The sequence below is a fragment of the Tenrec ecaudatus genome, chromosome 6 (assembly GCF_050624435.1).
Source record: "Tenrec ecaudatus isolate mTenEca1 chromosome 6, mTenEca1.hap1, whole genome shotgun sequence".
Lineage (NCBI taxonomy): Eukaryota > Metazoa > Chordata > Mammalia > Afrosoricida > Tenrecidae > Tenrec > Tenrec ecaudatus.
The window spans coordinates 164,646,693-164,669,904 of NC_134535.1; the positions used below are offsets into that span (position 1 = coordinate 164,646,693).

At 42.8% G+C, this 23,212-nt stretch overlaps 1 protein-coding gene across 1 annotated transcript in view; it reads left to right on the plus strand.

Moving 5' to 3' along the window:
• CACNB2 (calcium voltage-gated channel auxiliary subunit beta 2) overlaps positions 1 to 23,212 on the plus strand; it is a 402,030-nt gene that overhangs the window by 352,867 nt on the left and 25,951 nt on the right. Inside the window, exons 6-11 of the mRNA XM_075553410.1 lie at positions 3,588 to 3,710; positions 6,145 to 6,281; positions 10,375 to 10,451; positions 17,547 to 17,680; positions 21,195 to 21,275; positions 21,871 to 21,929. Of these exons, the coding sequence (XP_075409525.1) occupies positions 3,588 to 3,710; positions 6,145 to 6,281; positions 10,375 to 10,451; positions 17,547 to 17,680; positions 21,195 to 21,275; positions 21,871 to 21,929 (611 nt within the window). The remainder of the gene's footprint in view (positions 1 to 3,587; positions 3,711 to 6,144; positions 6,282 to 10,374; positions 10,452 to 17,546; positions 17,681 to 21,194; positions 21,276 to 21,870; positions 21,930 to 23,212) is intronic.

Consider the following 23,212-nt stretch of genomic DNA (forward strand, 5'->3'; position numbering starts at 1 on the left):
GGAACAGACAACAGAAAAGTGGGTAAAGGGAGACATTGGTCAATGTAATATATGAAAATTATAATATTTTAAAAATTATTAAAAATTCATGAGGGAGGAAGGGCAAGGGAAAAAAGGAGGGGGGAAATGGGGAGCTGATACCAAGGGCTCAGGTAGAAAGAAGATGGTTTGAAAATGTTCAAATGTGCTTGACACAATGGATATATGTATGGATTGTGAAAAGAGTTGTATGAGTCCCCAATACAATGATCTTAACAAATAATAGTTTCTTAGGGTTAAGGCAAGGACAGGTGCAGCAGAGGAATAGGAATCTGATAATAATGAATATAAGAATGAATAAAATATGATAGTGGGACAAGAGGAAAGTAAAAAGAAATAGAAGAAAGAGCTAGGAGGTAAAGGGCATTTATAGAGATCTAAATATAGGCATGTACATATGTAAATATATTTATATATGAGGATGGGGAAATAGATCTATGTGCATATATTTATAGGTTTAATATTAAGGTAGCAGAAAGACATTGGGCCTCCATTTGAGTACTCCCTCAATGCAAGAATACTTTGTTCTATTAAACTGACATTCCATGATGCTCACCTACCCGACACTATCACTGAAGACAAAGAAGGTGCATAAGCAAATGTGGTGAAGAAAGCTGATGGACCCGGCTATCAAAAGATATAGCATCTGGGGTCTTAAAGGCTTGAAGGTAAACAAGTGGCCATCTAGCTCAGAAGCAACAAAGCCTACATGGAAGAAGCACACCACCCTGTGTGATCACAGGGTGTCAAAGGGATGAGGTATCAGTGAACAAAAATCATATTGTGAATGTGGGGGAGTGCGGAGTGGGAACCGAAAGCCCATCTGTAGACAACTGGACATCCCCTTATGGAAGGGTCACAGGGAGGAGATGAGCCAGTCAGGGTGCAGTGTAGCAATGATGAAACATACAACTTTCCTCTAGTTCCTAAATGCCCACCACCTCCCCACCAACATGATCCCGATTCTGCCTTACAAATCTGACTAGACCAAAGGATGTACACTGGAACAGATAAGAACTGGAGACACAGGGAATCCAAGGCGAATGATCCTTTCAGAACCAGTGGTGAAAATGGCGATACCGGGAGGGTAGAGCGAGGGTGGGATGGAAAGGGGGAACTGATTGCAGGGATCACATATAACCTCCTCCCTGGGAGACAGAAAACAGAAAAGTGGGTGAAGGGAGACGTCAGACAGTGTAAGATATGACAAAATAATAATTTATAAATTATCAAGGGCTCGTGAGGGAGGGGTGCCTGGGGAGGGAGGGAGAAAAATGAGGAGCTGATGCCAAGGGCTTAAGTGGAGAGTAAATATTTTGAGAATGTTGAGGGCAATAGATGTACTTGACACCGTGAATGGATGTCTGGATTGTGATAAGAGTTGTATGAGCCCCCAATAAAGTAAATAATAAAAAAGAATGAATACAGTGCTCTAAAATGGATCAGGAGGATGATTGCACAACTCTTTTAAAGCTATTAAAGCCATTGCAGTGTATGGTATGTAAAATATATGTCAATAACTGTTAACATTTAAGACATGTATGTGTATAAAATTTTAAACTGTATGTTCAGCGAAACAGAAAGCAAAAGAGAAGAGAAGTAGTACATTTTGAGTTGACATCTTCTTCGAGGTACATAAAACCATTGTCTCAGACTCCCTAGAATTATATTAACTTCTTAGATTTCTTTTTCTTATATTCAGTGCTCCCTCTCCTCTGTCTGTTACTGAAATATTTAAGAAGTGTTTCATGTGCAAAGGACATGAAATTTTATGAGTTCCGGCAGGAAATTAGATATCATGCTGTCCAATATAAGTATACATATGACCTATATTTTAATGATCAGAAACAGTCTTGATAAATAGATAGGTCGTCTCAGGGAAATAGTATTGCCCTAATGCTGAGTCTGATTAAGACCGTGTCTAATTGAATAAGGCATCACCATATAATGTTAGTGGTTACATTGGGAGTAGAACCTTTCATTTGGACAGTCAGAATAAAGTTTCGAAGGTCATCATAAGTCTTTGCTTGCGTATGCTATCCTAAGGGAAGACTTCTTAATAAAACAAGCATTTGCACGAAGACTTACAAAGAAGACTATAGGTCATAGAAAATAAATTGTAAGTCACTGTAGCATGTTATTACTGATTGAAATCATTTTTAAATGTTGGTTAAAAGGCATTTGGTCATATAAAATATGATATTAATGAAAAACTGAGTAAAAACACATGTTTTGATTTAGCTAAGTAAATAGTAATCATAGGTTGAATCGATGCAATTAAAAGGTAGTAGGAACAGCTTTCTCCCTCCTTTCTTTATGTGTGTGATGAAGAAAACATTGCCTAGTGCAATCTTTTGTGATATAAATTGTGTCCATCGTACTGTGCAAACACTACCCGCCCTCGCCATTTCTAAATTCCATCTCTATTAAAAATTTTCCGCTATGTTTTCATGGAAAGTTTCCATTGACCTTTATATGATTAAACATTGTCATGGATACCAAGAGTTGGTTTCAAATGCTTAAAAGTCCAGCTTCACATATTCTGTGCCTAGGTGCAAATCTTTGTCCTCTCATCTGCAAATTGTGGGCGGAACTGAGCAGCTCCGGGGCTCCTAAAGAGCCATCAGGATTAAAAATAGAGAAATAGGGCCGTAAAGATGGGCGTTTCTATTCGAATTTGAATCCCCTTGCCCTCGCTCACCAGTCTAGACGAAGAGCTCACTACATGAGAAGAAACCACGCAGAAGAAGCCTGCTTGTCTGTCATGTCAAAGAAACACAAAATCAGAACAGCAACTTTTTTTTTTTCACGGTTTTGAAAACATAGCTCCCCCCCCCCCCCACACACACACCTTGCAGATAAACAGGCATTGCCTGGCTAGAGGAAAAACCTGTTTGGATGCAGTTTGGCAAAGCATCAAATAATGAAGGATCGCTTAATTAGCATTATCATGTTTAGTGGCTGAGTGAACTCAAGGAGAAAGACATAATAGAATAAAAGGTCATTGCTTCCATATTCCACTGCAGCTCTGAATAATACTTGCTGTCACTGTAAGGCACATTGCCTGGTCCTTTTGTCCTCCAAGACATTGTACCTTTTGAAATGATGTCACTAATTTTTAATGAATATAGGTGTTGGTGGCAGGTGGTGGGGTACTAAGCTCTCGCCCGCAGGAACAGAAGAACCGGGCTTTGTGCTCACGTTTGAGTTTCCTGGTTTTCAGTTGTTACAGACTGTTGGGTGTCAACACACCTTTCGGTAGTTATTCTACACCTCCGTTTACTTGTAGTGCTTCCCAATAGGGCAGTGCCCTTTTTCTAGTAAGGAACGAGGTGGGATGCAGCTGTGAGCAGGACGACTTCACGTGTCGTGAGTTGTAATCAGTTGTTTTGTGATAAATGACCAGCGTGGGAAACGCATTCATTCGACAACACTTCCTCTGTGTATCTTTATCTTTTGGGGTGGGGGGAGGAGGATAGAAGGGAACGCTGTTGGATTTTGTTTCACATTCCCTTCTTTCTTTCCCTCCATTCTTTTCCCTTCTTTAGACAAAGCCCGTTGCGTTTGCAGTTCGAACAAATGTCAGCTACAGTGCAGCCCACGAAGATGATGTCCCAGTGCCAGGCATGGCCATCTCATTCGAAGCAAAGGATTTTCTGCATGTTAAGGAAGTAAGTCAAGCATTGCAATTGGTAGCCTGCTGCTGTCACCTTGAGACGTGTCCTAATTTCTCGCTGCTATGAAGCAGCATCGTCATTGGGGGCGCTCAACTTTTTAAAATAGTCATATACCTCTTTCATGTCAGAAGGAGCCCTCTTACAGTAACTTCAAGGCCCCTCTGCGTGCCGAGGCTTAGAAATTGGGAACTGCTAGATTTACATGATCTTTTTTCCTTCTGAATCTTTGATGTTTCGGTTACTATTTAACCCTATTTGCATTTGTTTCTCAAGTCTGCAGTTTTACCATGTGGGGTAGGTTTAATTATTAGAATTCACTATCTCTCTTCTTTGCTGGCCCCTTTTAATCTCAAGCCATTGTGTTCTGTGACCGCCCCCCCCCCACCCCCGCCCACCCACTCCCCGCCTGAGAAGGTGTGTTTCTCTGTTGGAAAGGGGCCTGGTAAGCACAGGAGAAATTCATGCCAGAAACAGGTTCTCAAGAGAATTCTTTTTCCCTCCACCTTCCATTTAATAACTCAAACTGTGAATTGTGAAAAAAAATCACCCTTGATTAAGGTTTTGAGTCAGCATTTATCAAATACCCGTTGTGCAAACACCGTGTTAACTAACCAGAACTCTCCCCTGATGTTATGTTCTTAGAATGTGAGTGTGAGGTTTGCATGGACCTGAGAGGCTTTTCAATTGGAGCAGGTCCAGGTAAGCCCTACATCAGCAGTTCTCCACCTGTGGGTCGCGACCCCTTGGGAGTCAAATGACCCCTTCACAGGGGTCACCCGATTCATAACAGTAGCAAAATGACAGTTATAAAGTAGCAAGGAAAATAATGTTATGGTTTGGGGGGCGGGTCAACGCAACACGAGGAACTGTATGAAAGGGTCGCGGCATTAGGAAGGTTGAGAACCTCTGCCCTGATGAACCTGTCCCCTAGATTCCAGGGGATGGCCTGTGATGACTGCCAATTAAATGAGCCTAGGGAATTTTGAGCCTTCCATTTCTTCAACCTTTAGAGAGAGATGTGTCTTAATCTAGTGTTGCTGTAGCAGAAATACCACAAGTGGATGACTTTGACCAACAGAAGTGTATCCTCTTGCAGTTTAGAAGGCTAGATAGAAGTCCAGATTCAGAGCACCGGCTCTCGCGGATGCCCTTTTCTCTGTGTCAGGGCTGGGCAAGGTCCTCCTCTCCTTTCAGCAACCCTGGGCCTGGAGTTCCTTGCAGAGCTCTGTGTCTTGGCCTCAATCATCTAGGGGTCCAGGAGGCTCTCAGTGCAGGGATCCTGGGTCCCAAGGACATGCCCCACTCTAGAACTTCTCTTTGCTCGCCTTTCTGTTTATCGCTTATAAACTAAAAAGTCTGAGCCAAGCAACAGTGCACATTGAATTGGGGTGGTAACTTGAGTTTCACTCCCCTTTAAAGCTGTGACTCAGAAAAAAACCCACTCTAACCCTGCCTTGTGAACATACAGCACTTAGGCTTTACCGCCCTACCATGAATGGAGGGTGATTGCTACAACTCACAAAATAAGGGATGATCGTACAGAACTGAGAATCGTGGTCTCGCCAGTGAACCCTTGTGGGTTTGTTTTGTGGGACACAATTCAGTGCATGACAAGATGCACAATGATCATTAGTAGAGAAAGATAGAAAAGGTTTTCAGAAGTAATGGAACCACGGAATTTCTACCTAAGGGCTAAAGCTAGGGGATGGCTCTCTTTTACCATGGAAAGCACACAAAAACAGGGGTGGGGATGGGGGTGAAAAACAGAGTGGAAACTCCACTCTGAAATATTTAAGAAAGAGTTTGACAAACACTGTTCAGTGGTAGAGAGCCAGCTCCCGTAGATTTAGGAGCAGTGCTCCCTCCGCAAGTGATACATTGGGAATGTCAACACCGTGAAGGGAAATCATTTCGAAAGACCATATTATGATGATCATAAAGCTGTTTATACAGATGCCAAGTTTGTTCTGACCCAAAATATTTCGATCTTTATCTCTGACTCTTATTACTTCCAATTAATCCTGCCTGTATAGAAAGAAGAGCTGTGTAATGCTTTCCGGTTTCCGATTGTCTCAAGCAGGAAGGGCTGTTAATCTCTGAACAAGGGCACTTTATCCTACTCATGTTGCTCGCAGCGGCTGGAATGGGCTTGGGCTGGTATTAAGGAAGGCAGCAGAGCATGCTGGGAGCAAAGGAAGAGTAAAGCCCGCAATGGGTTGCTGAGCATCCCAACTTGTATACGAAGCCCCTGAGACCTGTGGTCCTTTAAATTGTGATATTTCAGATCTAGCTGAATATGGTTGTCTCATTACTTCTCTCCACTCCAAATAGGACATACGGAAGAAAACCACCTTAAGATAGGCTGCTTGCGAACATTTGCAGTTCTGTATGTGGATTTTAATGACCTTGATCCTTTTGTTCTTTATAGAAATTCAACAATGACTGGTGGATAGGGAGATTGGTGAAAGAAGGCTGTGAAATTGGGTTCATTCCAAGCCCAGTTAAACTTGAAAACATGAGGCTACAACATGAACAGAGAGCCAAGCAAGGGAAATTTTACTCCAGGTATGAGACAACCACCGAGAGTCTGGGGGAAGCTCCAGGCGATGCCCTCATTCATGTGCTGTGGTGTGCTGCAGGCCGTAATAGGACTGTTTCGAAATAATAATGAATAAAATGAGAGCAGACAGCTGATACGGGTTTATGGATAACATCCCATATCCTGCCTCTTAAAGACATCAGTCGAGAATCTCATTTTCATCCTATTTGAACGGCCATAAAAATCAAGTGCTCCTTGACTAACCAGCGGTTGACAGTTCAGCTCTACCAGCGAGTCCACAGGAATAAGACCTGACCCTCTGCGCCTGTAAAGATTACAGTTAGAAAACCTCCTGACTGTTCTACGTTCTACTACATAAGGTTTCATTGAGTCACAAATCAGCCCCAAGGCACCTAACAACAAGGTCACTGAGTATTAAATCCAGACATTAGTGCAGAGGAGACCCCGGAGTTCTGCTTTCTTACTCAGACACTCTGGCTCGCACCAAAGCAGCAGCGGTGACATCCTGCGGTGTGAGCTGCCTGGCATGGCACGCAGACATGTTAGACATGGATGCTTTCATTGGCCAAAGCAGTGCTTGTCATCTGAGAGTTTCATTTTCACTTGAGAAACTCTTATTTGTTTGGTCCTACCCACTGCCATGCACTGAAAAGAAAACTGAAATATAAATCTAATTCAAATTGGCTTTGAAGATAGCACTTGGATGAGTTGTGTAAAAGGCTGGGACTGAAACATCCTTCTTAGGAGTCTGGAGCTTGTTGTTTCCCTAGCAAGTAAATCAGAAGATCTGCTCAGAACCTGCTAGTTACCGAGGAGTTGATTGAGTTGCTTCTGAATCCGAGCATCCTCTTCTGTGCCAAGTAGTGCTGTGTTCCAGAGGATTTTCAATGGCTGAAATAAAATAAATGAATAAAATAGAGAACCGATAGAGTTTGTTGATAGCATTCTATATCCTGCCTCTAAAAAACACTGTCCCAGAATAGCTCCCTCGGAAGACTAAAATTAATTATTATCCTCAATGAGAACAGCTAAGGTCATTGAAAGAGCCCGGATGGTTTCAATGAGTAAATGCTCCTTGACTAACCTTAAAGGTTGAGAGTTCAAATCCACCAGCAACTCCAGAAATAGGTTACCAGGCCTGTCCTCTGAGGCCCCTCTGAGTAGATTGGACAGCATCCTTTCAGTTATCAGATGCGTTCATGAAGCACTTGAACTGCACCGGCTGCCTCCCCTATGTGTAGTCGATTCTAACTTGAACCATGGGCAGACAAGGCTATGGACAGGGTATGCTTTTCCTGTGAAAGGATGTACTTATAGGTAAGGTTTCTGTTTTCTTTGGATTTATATCTTCGCCATTCAGATCATGTGAATTTGATAGAGATAATTTGAAGGAGCTTCAGAAAGTTCACGGGGAAATTCCACCGTCTTGTCATCCCATTTTCCACAAACTTTTTGAAGTCCTGTCATACTGTATTGGCCAAACGGTTTTTCAAGCAAATGAGTGAAATAGAATATGCTTTTTGGTCCAGAATATTTGTCTTTGTTAGTTAACATCTACCACAGTCAAAATTTTCACTTCATTCATATGAATGTCTCTGTATTTTGAAAGCTCTACCACCTTTTTGACTTCTACTAATCCTCAGTTTGCTCAGGGCCATTGGCTTGTGAGGTACAGGTGTCTTGTAAAAGTAGATACAGGCAGATAAACAAGGCATAAGGATTTTACCTGCAAGATGCTCAAGGTCAGATACTATCAACCTCTAGTGTGCTACAGACTTTTCTTGTAGAAAAATTCATTATTAAGAATTTCAAGAACCATAGGCATGGTGCATAGGTATTGCTGTAACAATTAGGTTATTGTTTTTCAACATTGGAAATTATCTCAGCTGGTGTAAATATTGTTGAAATTTGTTTTCAGCTTGTTAAAGTTAATACGGCATCTGTGTTAGTCTGGGTAGACTAGAAAAACAAATTCATAAATATGCATATGTTTATAAGAGAGAGTTTTATATAAAGGGTAATTGTACATCATGAAAACATCCCAACCCAGTTCTGTCCAAGGTCATAAGTCCAATATTAGCCCATATGTCTGACAACAATCTATAAAGTCCTCTTCAAACTCACGAAACACATGCAATGAAGCCAAATGCAGGATGATCACAAGCCAGTGGGTAGAAAGTCTTTGGGTCCAGTGGTGTTGTACTGTTTTAGGAATGGCATTCTGTAGGATGGTTTTTGAAAACTTTGTGATGGTTCTTTTGCAGAGAGAGGCCTACACATCTCTTTCTGCAGCTTTATATTCCAACAGAATTGAAAACTACTAAAGGAGTAGGAAGAGAGTCCAAGTCAAAAGTGTTAGGGAAACACATTCTTCCTCACCTCAGCCCCTTAGCCTAGCATTGGTGCCCACTTCAACTTTCTAAGAACTTTAGGATAATAAGACATCATCGAGCCTCCACTTCACCGAAGAAAGGGGCTCAAAGAAGTTTAGGAAGTTGACCAAGGTCATACAACTACCCTGTTTCCCCAAAAGTAAGACATCCCCCCCAAAATAAGACGTACTTACAGTTATGCTGCTCGCTGAAATATAAGGCACCCCCCAAAAATAAGGCCCCCCGAAGCTACTGTAACTCTGACCGTAGCGGCAGGTGCCGCCATGCAGCTCACTGCTGGCCACAGTGCAGCCAGAGCAGACAGGAAGTGCGAGGTCTCTTTTAATAAAACAATTAACAATAAATGTGTACCATATTCTTCTTCATGGAATAATAAGACATTCCCTGAAAATAAGACCTAGTGCATCATTGGGAGCAAAAATTAATATAAGACACTGTCTTATTTTTATTTTGGGGGGAAAGGGGTAGTAAGTAGTAGAACTAGCATTAAAACACACTCAGTCTAACCAGTCTTTCGTCAGATGGGCTACCATGCTAAAACTCTTGAATCCTGAAGCACAAATCTAGGGCATTATATATTATATTCATTTTGGTGGTGTGTTTTTTTTCTTAAAGGGATATAAAATATGCATATTTGTGGAATGTAACATCTCAAATTATTTTAAAGACATGAGTTATGTTTTCTTGTGACATATGTATTTTTTACTTTGATTTTCTTGGTTTTATTTTGTTCACGTTCTTTATTTAAATTGTTTGCTTAAGTATGTTGTTACTTCTGCAAAGTGGTACCATCTCAGCACCCACAAGGGCACTTCTACTCTGTCCTAGAGAGTTGGTGAGAGTGGATAGCAACTCGATGGCAGTGAGTTAGGGTGGTTTTTTTTTTATATGAGGTTGCTGTTGTTTACCTTCAGATGTTTTTACATCTCTCTCTGAGATTTTTAGAGGTAGGTTTATGCTGAAGGCATAGCCAGAATTTGGTAATGGAATGTCAATTTATTTTAAAACTCGGATACATTTATTATAGAAATGGGTGGGAATGAAGGGCAAAAAGAGTGGCATTTTTATAGAAGTCAGTATTAAAGGCCAAATATGCACCCTGCACATTTGGATGATTTGCAGTCATCACTGCAAGTAATATTTTGATGGAAATCTTGATGAGAGCAAACCCCAAGGTCTTTCTCCTGCAGAGCCGTTGCATGGGTTCGAGCGGACAACCTTTTCAATGGCAGCCGGGTTCTTAACCATTGTTCGTCTAGGATTCCTGCTTTCCATCTTAGTACATTATTATTAATCAAGCGAGTGCACAGATGCAGGGATCCAACAAGAAGCAGACGTGCCATTTCCATGTTAGCCTTAAGAGTGTACACATGGCCTCTCCGAATTAAAAAGCAACGGAGAGCTCTGTTGCTTAGTTACCTGGGAGCCATGTAAGGAAATTACCCGAGTTTCCTTTATTCCTCCAAGGCCTTTATAAATTAAACCTTGCTTTTGAAAACTAAGACCTTCACATCACTTTCTCAAATACTCCAGGAATCTCCACTGCAGACTTACTACCTGGAAAGACAAAAAAACAAAACAAAACAAAAAAACCCTCTAAATTCAACAAAGAGACAATGAGTAGTCATGTGTGTGGAGCAATAGGATTGTTTTCAGATCGACATCACATGTGTCAGATTTAATATACATTTTTGTTTCACTCTAGTAAATCAGGAGGAAACTCATTATCCAGTCTGGGTGACATAGTACCTAGTTCCCGAAAATCTACACCTCCGTCATCTGGTAAGTAAGGGGTCTGTGCTGAACGGTACCCACTGCATTTCATGCTTGCCTCACTTTCCCTTGTTTTGTGCATTTCCATACACTGAATCATGGTGTGGGGGTGCTACCCTATCCATGTTCGAAGGGATCTGCTCAGTAATGAACATATTGATCTTTGAATCCCTTCTGGCCACCCTGACGCCCAGCATGTTGTCAGGGGGTAGTAAATGGGTGAAAACCCACCCACCCACAACAGTAATGCAACACGAGATACCAGTCACATGTTATGAGAAGAATGACTACTGTCTTCTCTCCAAAGCAATAAGTTCCTTCTTAAGATAGTTAGATTTTTTTTTAATTAAGAGACCGAGTGAAATGGTAATTCCAAATAAGCAATGAAATGTAAGAAAGTCTAGTCTAAATAAATATTGCAGGGGAAAACTTATCTTGCACAAACAAAAAAAACCCTTTAGGTTTATCTGAAATGCAGATTTAACTGAATTTTCTTTGTTGAGTCTGGCAACCTTAACAGTTGTGTCGAGAATAGAACGTAACAGCTCTCCAGATCACATGTGTAGCATGTGTAGCTCTGTATAAATAGAATGAGCTCGATTGGTCTGGTGCCTAAAAGACAGTGATCCGTGTCTTAGTTTCCTAAGAGATGCAATTGGGAGTCAGAGTGAGATGATAAGAATTGATTGGGAATTAAGCAGCTGAGAAAAACATTCTGGGTGTGATTTATGAGAAGATGGAAGTAGGAGGTGATCAAACACAAAAATGTGGGTGTCTGTGGAGAGATTCAGAAACAAGTTGGCCAGTGACTTACTTGTAATCAAGAAGGGAATTCTTCAGTAACTAAAAATCACATATCTATCACTCCTGACCATGGACAAACAACTCTTAGACACCAATCAAGGGCTTCTTAGCAAAATCCACGGGACTTTCTGAGTCCTATAAAAGGAAATAAATGGTCCTAAAGTGAGGATTGGGTATACAAATCATGTACAAGCCGTGCCCGGGTTGTGGATGAGATCCGTTCCTGTTTCTTTTAAAAACTGTGGGTTATTAGGCCCCAGACAGTGCAATTCTTAGCCTGACTTCAGAAGCAAAAGCTGGACACCTTTGGCTGCTCTCACCCTGCACGTGAAACTATTGAAAGTGATTGTGACGGACAGTTTGTTGCCTGTAGAGGCTGCTCTGGTGGTTAGAGGTCAGCTTGGTCTTTACATTTCATGTAAAGAGTTTCATGGAAGGAATAGAAAAAAATGAAACAAAAAAACACACACACACACACAATGTGTGAAGTGGGAATCACTTAGTCCATGGGAAGCAGTTCAAGGAGACTTTATAAGAACAAACAAGAAAGTTCAATGAAAATTCAGCGATTGACTGACAGGCAGTGGTTCCAGAACTGGGTGTATCTGGTCTCCAAATAATCACAAGGCCTTTCTTTTGTGGCCACAGAGAGGCCACGTGTACTTGGAAAGTGTATCTTGTGTGAGCACTTGGTCTCCGAATCGCTCTGAGCCTGCTTTCTGAACAAGGTGCATTCTTAGATGAGCAAAAGGCTAAACTCCCACAGAGCACCTTGTTTTCTAAACTGCGTAAAAGTCGTGTTCTCGGGGTTCACTGGAGGGCCCCAGAGCCTGCAGGCTGCATTTCTCGATGGAGCAGTTAATTGGGGTTCAAGTGGAGTTTAAGTCTGAGGCGTCAGCATAGCCAGCAATGTTGTGAGCCCCAAATGGATTCTGAGGTGTTTCCCCTGAAAAACCTGGATGCTACTCGTGCTTAAAGCCTGCAATAATTCTTAGCTGTCCATAGTGAAATAAAATCGTATGTTTTCGATGAAAGTGGATGCCTTTGAACTATTGTAAGAAGCATGTCTCTCTTCCTTCCATCCCCCGGGGGACAGGGTGGGAGAGGTGTAGCTGTTGCCCGAATGCAAAAGGAACGGAAGCTTAGCTCTGCTCCATCTTAGAGTCTTTAAGCCACATAAATTGAGTAAAATTTATACTTTTCTGTGTGTCTGAAGGGCTGCCTCAGAGACTTGTAAGGCCCCTGACTGGGCTCCTGGAAAGGAAAGCTTCTATCTCACTTTGTGCTAGGACAGCCCAACCGATGCCAGCCCCAGCTTGCGTGGACCGCGAGGTCCTCCATTCTCTACCCACACTGTAGCCTCCTAGCAATCTGACACTGATCAAAGAAGATGCAGGCATTCCGAAGAAGAAGTTTGGGTTTTCCTAAGATGCCATTTCATTTTTTTGTGGCTGGATGTTTGCCATTCCTAAAAATCAACTTCAACTCACACTGAAGTATAGTCAAAGGAGGTGAATTAAAAACAGAATGTCCCATGGGGCCACTAATTTGTTATACAGACAGGGGACTTTTCTGAACACAAAAACTAAGGGAAAATATTGAGAAAATCTGTGATCGAGGTGCCTTGGAGAGATTTACCAACTACACATTGTATAATAGGTCTGTCAGGACCCCACTGTCATTTTCATGCCCATTGCTCACCAAGGAGCCCCGGTGTTGCCATCAGTGGCTTAAGCTTTAGCCTGCTGGTTGTAAGACCAGCCATTCCAACCCACCAACTGCTCCTCAGGAAGAAGATAGGGCTCTCTGCGCCCATGAAATTTCACAATCTCGGAAACCCTAGGGAGCAGTTCTCTTCTGTTCTTAGGGTCACTCGCAGTGCGTCAGAATCGGCTTGGTGACAGTGGGCTTTGGTTTATAGCTCAAATGACCTCAAGGAGAAACTCTCCAGAGAGGTGTCCCACCCGCCTCCATGGGAAAACTACCCAAAGGCTCACAGTTGGATGGGTCTGCAATGGTCATTTTCATGTTCACGTTTTCCATAGGCACTCTCCTGCAGCCCCTCTGCCCCCAACCTCTGCTACTAAAATTAAGGGAAAAAAGCATCTGTCCAAAGCACATATCTTTGGATGTTTTCAAGGATCTGTGACAGGGGAAGTGCCACGTGTACTCCGTACAACGAAGCAGTAGGAGCTACTTGTACGAGCACACCCCGCTCTTCCTCGGGTTTATACTGGGTGTCTCTGAACTCCACCCTGCAAGTGGTCTCAGCTGTCTAAGAGTAAGCTAAAACTTCAGAGAAACGTTCCCAAACTCTCCTGCCACTGCCCACCCCAACCCCCTCCCCAGAAAAAAATAAAACATGGAAACAAGTGAGGGAGGAAGAAGGAAGACAAGCCAGCTTTCACATGCATGGAAACTGTTTTTCTAGGTAAATGCTCGTGTTGACCAAGGCCTGCAAAGACTAGTATGAAATCTTATTAAAAGCAGAATCGCACTGTATTCGAGAACCATCTGAGTCTATTGAGTGTGTAGAACTTTGAAAAGAGTTGAACTGCACCTCAACTGTCTTGAGTAACTTGCTCTAATGTATTGGAAAGTGCCCAAATGTTTTCGATGTGTGCTTCAAATCAGATGCTCTCAGATGTAAATTCACCAAACTATCCATGGCGTGGAAGTCAAAAGTAGTACACTGGGACGTTGCCAAGTGGGACTTAGAGGGCCCTGCGATCCCAATCTAGGTAAATTTCTAACCTGACTTAAGCTGTGCCTGCCTAAGTAACCAAACATCTGGGCCAGATCAGAGCTGAGCTTTTAAAATGTATTTCCACGCTTTAAGAAATGAACGAAAGAAAATCTATTCAGCAGGCCTAACTCTATGGAGAAATCATACAATGCAATTTATTAACTTCAGCACCCCAGGATACTGTTGGCTTTGATATCCAAGTTAAAAAAAACAAACAAACACCCTCAGAGTCAGCTTCTACTCATGGCGACCCTCTGTGTGAAGAGTCAGACTAGGCTCCACTGGCTGGCTTTTCAGAAGTGGAATGCCAGCCGGGCCTCTCTCCTGAGGCACCTCTGGTGGAATCAGATGTGAAGCCTTTCAGTGAGCAGCCGAAAGTGACAGCCATTCCCACCACCCAGGTACCCTGACGTCCGGCATCCATCGCTGTGGTTGTTGTGGGGCTGTCACTTTGGCTCCGGCTCATAGAGAATCTGTGCCCGCCACAGACTAGAACACAGCCGCTCCTGCACCCTCCGCCTGAGTGTTTCTGTGCTTGAGCCCATTGTTGTGGCCACTGTGTCAATCGAGGTATCCTCAGCCTCAGAAAGACTTGGGGTTACTGTCCCCTGAATATGGCCTCTATGAGTCCAATCAAAGATGAGCATGTTGTATGTAGGGAAATCCCAAATGATATTGCTTGAGTTTTATTTCCAAAACCAAACCAAACTCCCTGCCATTGAATCAATTCCGACTCATCATGACCTTATAGGACAGGATAGAATGGTCTCCTGTGGGTTTCAAGACTATAACTCTTTATGGAACTAGAAAGTCACATCTTTCTTCCACAGAGCAACTAGGGGATTCAAACGGCTGACCTGGTGAGTACCCTCCCAGGGCCCCTGAGTCATATGATAAACCAAACCAAATGCACTGCCATCAAGTCAATTCTGAGTCACGGCGCCCCTAGAGGACAGGGTAGAACGGACCCTGTGAGTTTCCCAGACTGAAACTCTTTACTGGAATAGAATGCCCTCATCTTTATCCCACAGAGCGGATGGTGGTATCAAACTGCTCATCTTTTGGTTCACAGCTCCAGCGAGTACCCACCACACCGCAGGGGCTCCGCTGAGCCTTTTGACAGGGATCAGGAATTGCTGGCCTACGTCCTTTTCTTCATCTCCAGGAAGGCACGAAGCTTGCTAAGTAGGATTCAAAGAAAAACACTCCTCCAAAAAAAATATTTTTTTACACTCTTTCCAGACTTGAGGTCCTTTTGAAATCCCCATAAAAGAGGTAGCCTAGAATGAGCAAAACATTGGCCGCAGGGAAGTATCAAAACAATACCATGCCAAGCCCCTGAGCGCATTTGCTAGTGATGCCAGCCGCACACCAGTACACCGCAACCTTTTTACTCATGAATATGCATAGATGGAGCAAAGAGGAAAACATATTGACTGGGAACCGATTTCAAGGAGCTACATGTGACCTCCTCCCTGGGGGACAGACAACAGAAAAGGTGGTAAAGGGAGACGTCGGACAGGGCAAGATATGACAAAGTAATAATTTATAAATTATCAAGGGCTCATGAGGGAGTAGGGAGGGAGGGGGGGGAAAGAGGACCTGATGCAAAGGGCTTAAGTGGAGAGCAAATGCTTTGAAAATAACGAGGACAAAGAATGTACAGATGTGCTTTACACAATTGATGTATGTATATGTATGGATTGTGATAAGCGTTGTATGAGTCCCTAATACAATGTGTTTTTTCTAAAAAAAAAAAAAAAGAAAACATATTGACTAGGTAAGTCTAGCTTAACACCTGGAATTCAATCGGGCCATTATGACTTTGATGCGAGGGAGGATTCTGCTAAGGCTGGCTGATAATTCCATGATTAAAGCCCACCATGGCGAGTTTCCCTGCACGATAGATTTTTTTGAGCGACTCAAATGAAAAGGTGCAATTAACTAAGAGATCCAATTTCCAACAGCTGAATCATCTAAGCCCGAACATAATTCTAAAATTGTACACAATGTGTGTGTGATGCATGTCAGGTGAGCTGCCGTCATTTGAAAAGGTTACCGATGACTGTCGGGTGGGCACTGAGTCACCTTGGGTGTCCCTGGGGAGGGCTGAGAGCTGGATCTCAGCACCGAGCTGCCTGGTCTTTCAAAGTGCCATTTGTTCCGTAACATTGAACTTGCTGTGGGTTTTGTTAGAAGGCTACTCTGTATAATATGATGCCTTCCTGTGGTGAGTATATCTTTTCTTCTCTCTGCCTTAACTGAAGCCATACAGTGGGTTTCTAGTGAGATCACCACTGTGGTATTCTGATCTTGAGGAGGTGACCCCACTTGGGAAGCGAAGAATGTGCAGGGACTGGGAAGGGACCAGTTGGGAAGGCAGAGTGGTTCAGGGGAGGGATACAGGAGCACCGCAGGTGTCTCAAGCCTGGCTCGACTGTTTTCCAAGAGCTTGCCCCTTCACCCCTAAGAGTTTATCTGTCTTATCCCAAAATAAGAAAGTCGAAGTCGATCATTAAAGTGCTTCCCAGTCCCTTGGTTCCACAGGAGATGAAATTCTGAAATGCATGCAGTGCATAAACAATATGAAATGAGATTATGAACCTCTTTCTCTTCTCATTTACGATTTAATTGTCAAGCGCTCTAATTCCTATTTTCCGCTCAGGAGATGTTTAAAGGTGAAAGAACTTTGAGTCATAAGCCCCAATCCCCCTTGTTTCTAGAAAAAGACATTAGTGAGGTTTCTGCTTGGGACATTATCCCCCAACCTCCCTGCTTCTCATGTGCAATCCAATGGCTTTTTATGAGGCATACAATGTCGTGTTAAGGTGGTTTTGATAGACTCCTTTTATTTGGGCATCATTGGATACAGTATTGCACAATTGGTCCTCGGTCCAGTCTGCCTAGAGGTGCATCTAACATCTTGAAATCATTGTGATCTGCTTATCCCAGAACCGACCCTGAACCACTTGCCTTCCCTGCGATGTCTCAGCCTGAGTTGGATTGGGAATTTTCTATGCTCTGTTCCTTTTAAATGCTTGCTGCATTTTCAGTGACTCTTTTCACACTGCCCTGAGTTTTACGCACAGCCGAACAAACTGAGAAATAGGAGACACCCTGTGATAAAGCTTGCCATGAAGTGGCTCCATTATCTGAGAGCTGGTTTTAATGCATTTGTAAGAAGTACAGTGTCCTGTACGTATCAGTAATCCTGGCCGTATTACATTATCACGCAGTTGGCATGGGAAAGATCAACTTCATATTTGAAACAACATATTAAAAAAGAAGCAAATGTTTATCAAGATACCATTGAGAAGAAGTGGCGTCCAAGTTACCAGAGGCCAGGAGGGTTATCTTTCTGTTTAGTGAGGTTTGCTGACATCACCTACCTCAGTGCGCCTTGGTCTTTGCAGTTGACTTTATGTACGGCACTCGTGATAGATCTTTGATGATGGCTAGTTTTGTTGGATTTCATTTTGTTTTCTTTATAACCTGTTTTTCCTCTCCTGTCCCCTCTCCCCCTGATGATTTTTGAATTGTTTGTCTGTATATAGCTATAGACATAGATGCTACTGGTTTAGATGCAGAAGAAAATGATATTCCAGCAAACCACCGCTCCCCTAAGCCCAGTGCAAACAGTGTAACGTCACCCCACTCCAAAGAGAAAAGAATGCCCTTCTTTAAGAAGGTAACACGAACTTCCAAGCTCCCGTCTGTCCAGCTGCTCGACCGCACCGCGTCACCTTGCCAGTCCTGTTGATTGTCTGTGTCCTTTGACGAGTCAATAACATGCATGCTCTGTATTCTTTGTTTCTTTCCCACGCTGCTGTAGCTAAGCAGAAGCAGAAATCGGTAAGTGCACATTGACCTAAGCTGTGTTGCTCCTGCCCCTGGCATCATTTGCATTTAATCGCCACGGTTTGATTACATACGATCATTTCTGCCCTGAGAAAAGAACCTCTCAGCCATCGGATTGAGCCCATGCATTTCAAGCCACCTACATTCAGTGGGCGGCTAGTTACCAAGCGGTTACAGTACTTATCCTCTTTGATGGAATAATCTACGCCACCAGGGGGATTTGTGAAAGTGCTCAGGGTGCTGAAGACCGACAGCTCCATAGAGGCACCTCCACTGTGCATGCTGATTCTGCCTGCCTTTGTCTCTTCCTTCTTTCCCCGTTTTTAACTGATGATCAGGCATATTAGCATAATGATTAGATGCTGATTGATGATATCCAGATACGTAGCTTGTACTAAAAATTAAACCAAGAAAAATTCAATTTTTAATTTAGTCAGTATTTAAACTTCTAATCCACTAGGTGCAAAATCTGCAGATGAACAAGACCAGTGGAAAACTGCAGGCTTGTTTTGGCGGTTTACTGTGAGTTTTTCCTATTGTCGTCTATCAATACTCTGCCCAATGTTCTTGCTTTCTCCATCAACCAGATGTCAGCATCTCACCTCTTGGATAGCAGGATTCGTGGTCACCTTTCGAGCCTGTGCCACTGGCCAGCCAAGGTGCTACAGAGGGAGGGATGCTCCTCCTTGTTCCCTATGGGAATATAAATATATACCATATCCCCGACCTCTCTTTATTCCAGACAAAAGTCTCTCCTCAGCATGCTTTTTCTTTTTTTTTTCCCAAGCCCCTCCCAGTTTCCATTTCTTCCTTCCTTTTACACACCTCCATCCACAGTTTGCTTACAGGCTTTTTAGTTAATACTGTCTCTGAATCTCGCACAACTGTGGATCTATTTTGACACGTAATTGTAAAGTCAACTCTCTTCCTGAGACCCTCAGCCCCCTGGACTCGTTTCCTCCGCAAGCGAATCTTTTGCTTTGGGGGAGGACTCTGGAGTCCTTGATGAAGTGTCAGATCCTGAAAGAGAACCGGTTCTTGTTCAGCTGATTGGTTTTTGAGCCAGATGGTTACTTTCAAGGAAAGGCTCCCCTCCAGGCAAAAAACGACAACACCTGGATGTTGGTGATAACACAGGAAATCTCAGTTTGATGGCCATCCACACCAGTCAAACATCCCCATCTTCTTGTCCCAGCTAAAACATTCAGCAGCTGATTAACCACAATGACTATCCCTGAGAGGGTCTTTTTGGTTTGTTTTTACATTTGCTTACTATTCCAATTTACTTAAGAGTTGGAACAAGATATATTTAGCAGGAACCAGGTAGATCAAAATGATTGTTTCTTTATCCAGTGGAGCACAAAGTACCAATATTCCATCAAATAAGGTAATTTCTGTAGCTACCCTGTTGGATTAAAAGATGGTTGATTGCCAGCATGGGTTAACCCTTTGCTAGTTTGACCTGAATAACTGGTAGGAACCAAAGGTCTCCCCACTACTGAGCCACTTAATATTTAAAGACCTGAAATGAAATTTCTTAGTAGCTGTTACGTAAACGCACACATTAAAAAACTACTCACATTCTTCATCTACAAAGGCGAAAGGGTATAATTTTAATGCTGCCTAGCTATGAGGCCTTGGCTTCTAATCATTTCAGAACGATCCCAGGTGGTATGAATATGATAATCTAATCGATATGCTTATGATGCCTCCGGCACTGGTATTCATTCTTCTTATGTTATCAATGATGTGGTAGACTTTCATGTAGCTGTCACAAACGCAAAAGAAAGTGCCTGAGAGTCAGTAATACAGTTGCATTCCATGTCTTAGATTGCTTTCGAGTGGTGCTTGTGGGCATTTGTGCTGTCACTGTATTATGTCTGTCTTGTTTAACTCTCTGTTAAAACACCTATTCGACCTTTATCATGTCTATTAAAATTAATTTTGAACACGAGGTGCAGCTTCTAGCAGTGCAGCGTCGTTCTCCATAGTATTTTCTACCCTCTGATTGATTATATGGTCTGTGGCTGTTGGTGAAATCTCCGAGGGAAGCTTTGGGGATTTGAAATGCTATTTCATTTCCCCCCTGAAGCTACGTAACATCAAACGAAATCAGGGTATTTGGAAATGAGCAGTTTTAAGCTCTTGAGCAACAGGCAGATGTAAAAATTATACTAAACGTTTACACATCAGTTTATTAAATTCATACAATCGTTTAAAGAACGTATTTTGTTTTTTTCTGGTTGAGGTCTGAGCTATTTTTCAGATACCGATTTTCTTAGATACTCTTTCGTGCACAAGTGCTCAGAGAGCAGGGCTCTAACTTTGTTCCTGCGTCTAAGACCCTGTTTCCCTCGGTGTGAAAACAAAGAGCCAGTCTGGGCGTCATTTTAATCTTCTCTGGCCGCTATTCAATTAGTGGTGGTAGGAGATCAAGCAAATTAGCTGTTGTGTAATATATTTGAAAAAAATTATTAATTTAATTTGAAGAGTTTAGCAGCAAAATTTTGACCTGCTCGTAGAAGTCACTAAAAAATTTCACTTATCCTCCCCTCTACCCAGCTGAAAAAGAATGAAATTATTGCAGAAAGACATAGATGATTTATGTGACAGAAGCACTGCCTAAGCTCAGGGGAAGGATATGAAATATAAACGTTTGTCATGAACATTTTCAGGTCACTGAGGCATGACTGAATATAGTACCAGGCATTATCTACCCTCCCCCAACTCGTAGAAATGGATGCTAAATGTTTAATCTTTAAGTACCAAGATATAGAAGCCAAAAATCCAAAAGCATTCATCACTAATATATGAACAGTGATTATGAATAATGATTAGTGCATGCTGATTCAAATGGGTCAAGTATTAGGTATTGAGAATTATACTATTTTGAAATTGGGTTTTATGCAGGTAAGCCAAGCATCAAAGAGGCAAAGGTAATTAAAAAACAGAACCAAAAAAACAAAAAACCTTTGTTTCTTTGTTAAGTCCTGGTCATTTTAACTCTTTCGAAAGCCCAGATCCATCTAAGAAAGCAACAGCCACATGCCATCAGGCCTATGAAGCATCTCTTCTGCAGGAAACCTTTTTCTGTTGGGCCGAACCTTGGTTCAAAAGCAGCGTCGCCTGATTTTGGAACCAAATATATCCAGCTCAGTACCTTGAAAACGTCAGGAAAATAAACCCACTGAAGCTTGGGATTTGTTTAGAAAAGAGGCAAAGTTAAACAGCAAAAGGTGTGGAGAGTCGATGCCTCCTCTCCCAGAGCTCCGAATCTGAGCCTTAGACACATAGTTGACTTCTCTGTGCTGCTGAGCATCTGACCGCCTGTCCACTTTCTGCAGACAGAGCACATGCCTCCGTATGATGTGGTGCCTTCCATGCGACCTGTGGTCCTTGTGGGTCCTTCTCTGAAGGGATACGAGGTGAGTCACACCCTCCAAGCTGACCACGCCCACCTGCTGAGCTGGTAATGTCTCTGCGCTCCCCCAACTCTTGAGCTTTACAGCTTCCAGAGCGCCCAGCAGCAAGCAGGCAGTTTCTCAAGCAGTTGTGTGCCTTTCTCAGTGCTTTGTGGTGTTTTTCCCCCCTGTTGCTTCGGGGTGTCCTGCTAGCTGCACCTGATGGGCCCAGGGAAACAGTGCCAAATGGATGGTCGCAGGAACCACGTGCAGTGTAATCGAGGCTAATCAATCGCACCTGCAGTTCAGAGAACGTTTCCTTTTCATTTTCTTGGAACTCAGAAATGTAACAAAGATAGTGACCTCCCATGTTACTTGTTTTCCAAACGTGAATCCCCAGTTTTCGCGGATTACTCCCCAGTAGGAATGAGACTGTTTGGGGTTTTTTTTTAATCGTTTAATTAAGTTGTCATACAACTCTTATCACAATCCATACATACCTCAGTTGTGTAAAGCACATCTGTACATTCATTGCCCTCATCGAGGAATGAAATTATTTGGATCGTGTTTAGTAATGTTTTTTTAATCATGTTTTAATGTTTTGCTTGCTCAATTTCAGGTCACGGATATGATGCAAAAAGCGTTGTTCGATTTTTTAAAACACAGATTTGAAGGGCGGTGAGTATTTCAGAATACTGGGTCTTGTGGGTTTCACTGTGAAGATGACACAAAGCTGACGGGTCTAGGATGTGATCCCTACAGAAAATTACCCTCTGAAGTCCACATGGAGACAGGAAGTGGGTTTCATTCAGTTCCACTTGATTGACTGGATAGGGACCATGTTCGCTAGAGATTGCTTCAGCCCTGAATAAGCCAGCTCACTCTCTTCCTGTGCCTGCATCCCGAAACCCATTGATGTGACAGTGCTAATTAGCCTCACCCTTCTATTCATCAGCCTTCTATTCATAATTAGCCTCACCCTTCTGTTCATGACTCCTAGTCATGTGCCCCGCACCCATACTAAATAATCCCTTCTCCACTCCTTTTTAAATTATTTGAAAACATTTTATACTGCCTTAGGCTGGATTCTCTAGAAAGGCAAAACTAGTTACACATACTACACACACACACACACACACACACACACAAACAAAGCCAAACTTAACTGCCCTCGAGTCAATGCCAACTCTTGGCAACCCTGTAGGAGGGGTAGAACTGCTTCTGTGGGTTTCCAAGATTTTAACTCTTTACGGAAGTAGAAAGCTTCACCTTTCTTTGACAGAGCAGCTGGTGGTTTTGAACTGCTAACCTTGTAATTGTCAGCCCAAAGCACAACCACTGTGGCACCAGAACGCCTACACTCACCCCCCCCCCACACACACACACACCAAGAGAGAAATTGATATCAAGAAAAACGATTCACACAGTTTGGAAGCAGGCAAATCTGATCTGAGTTCAGTCAAGTTCCAAGTCAGATACTAAGCTGATGGCTTCCCCTGAGTCATGAAGTATTCGAGGCTGTTGAATCAGGAACACCACAGACTGGTGGTTTCCCAGGAAGATGAACCTAAGGACTACAGGCTAGGGCAGAGGTCAAATGGCAGGCTACTCATGGTTCCCAGGAATGGGAGGCAATATGGCAGGCCATTGGCTCAAGTGCAAAAAACTAGAGATCAGTAGGCCAGATGCAGGACCAGACCCAGCAAAAAGCAAGGAAGTGTTTCCACAGCATCTATTTATATAGGAAGTAGGCCACAATCCTGAGGATGCTTGTTTTCCATTGTGTCATTGCTGTGACCTGAGGAAGGGGCTTACATACTACCCTGATCTTCTTACAAGGGATTAACCAACTGTTCACTACACTGGTGCCATAGTGGTTATACATTGAGCTGCTAACTGCATGGTTAGCAGTTCAAAGGGACCAGATGCTCTGCAGAGAAAGACAATTATTTCACCACGGA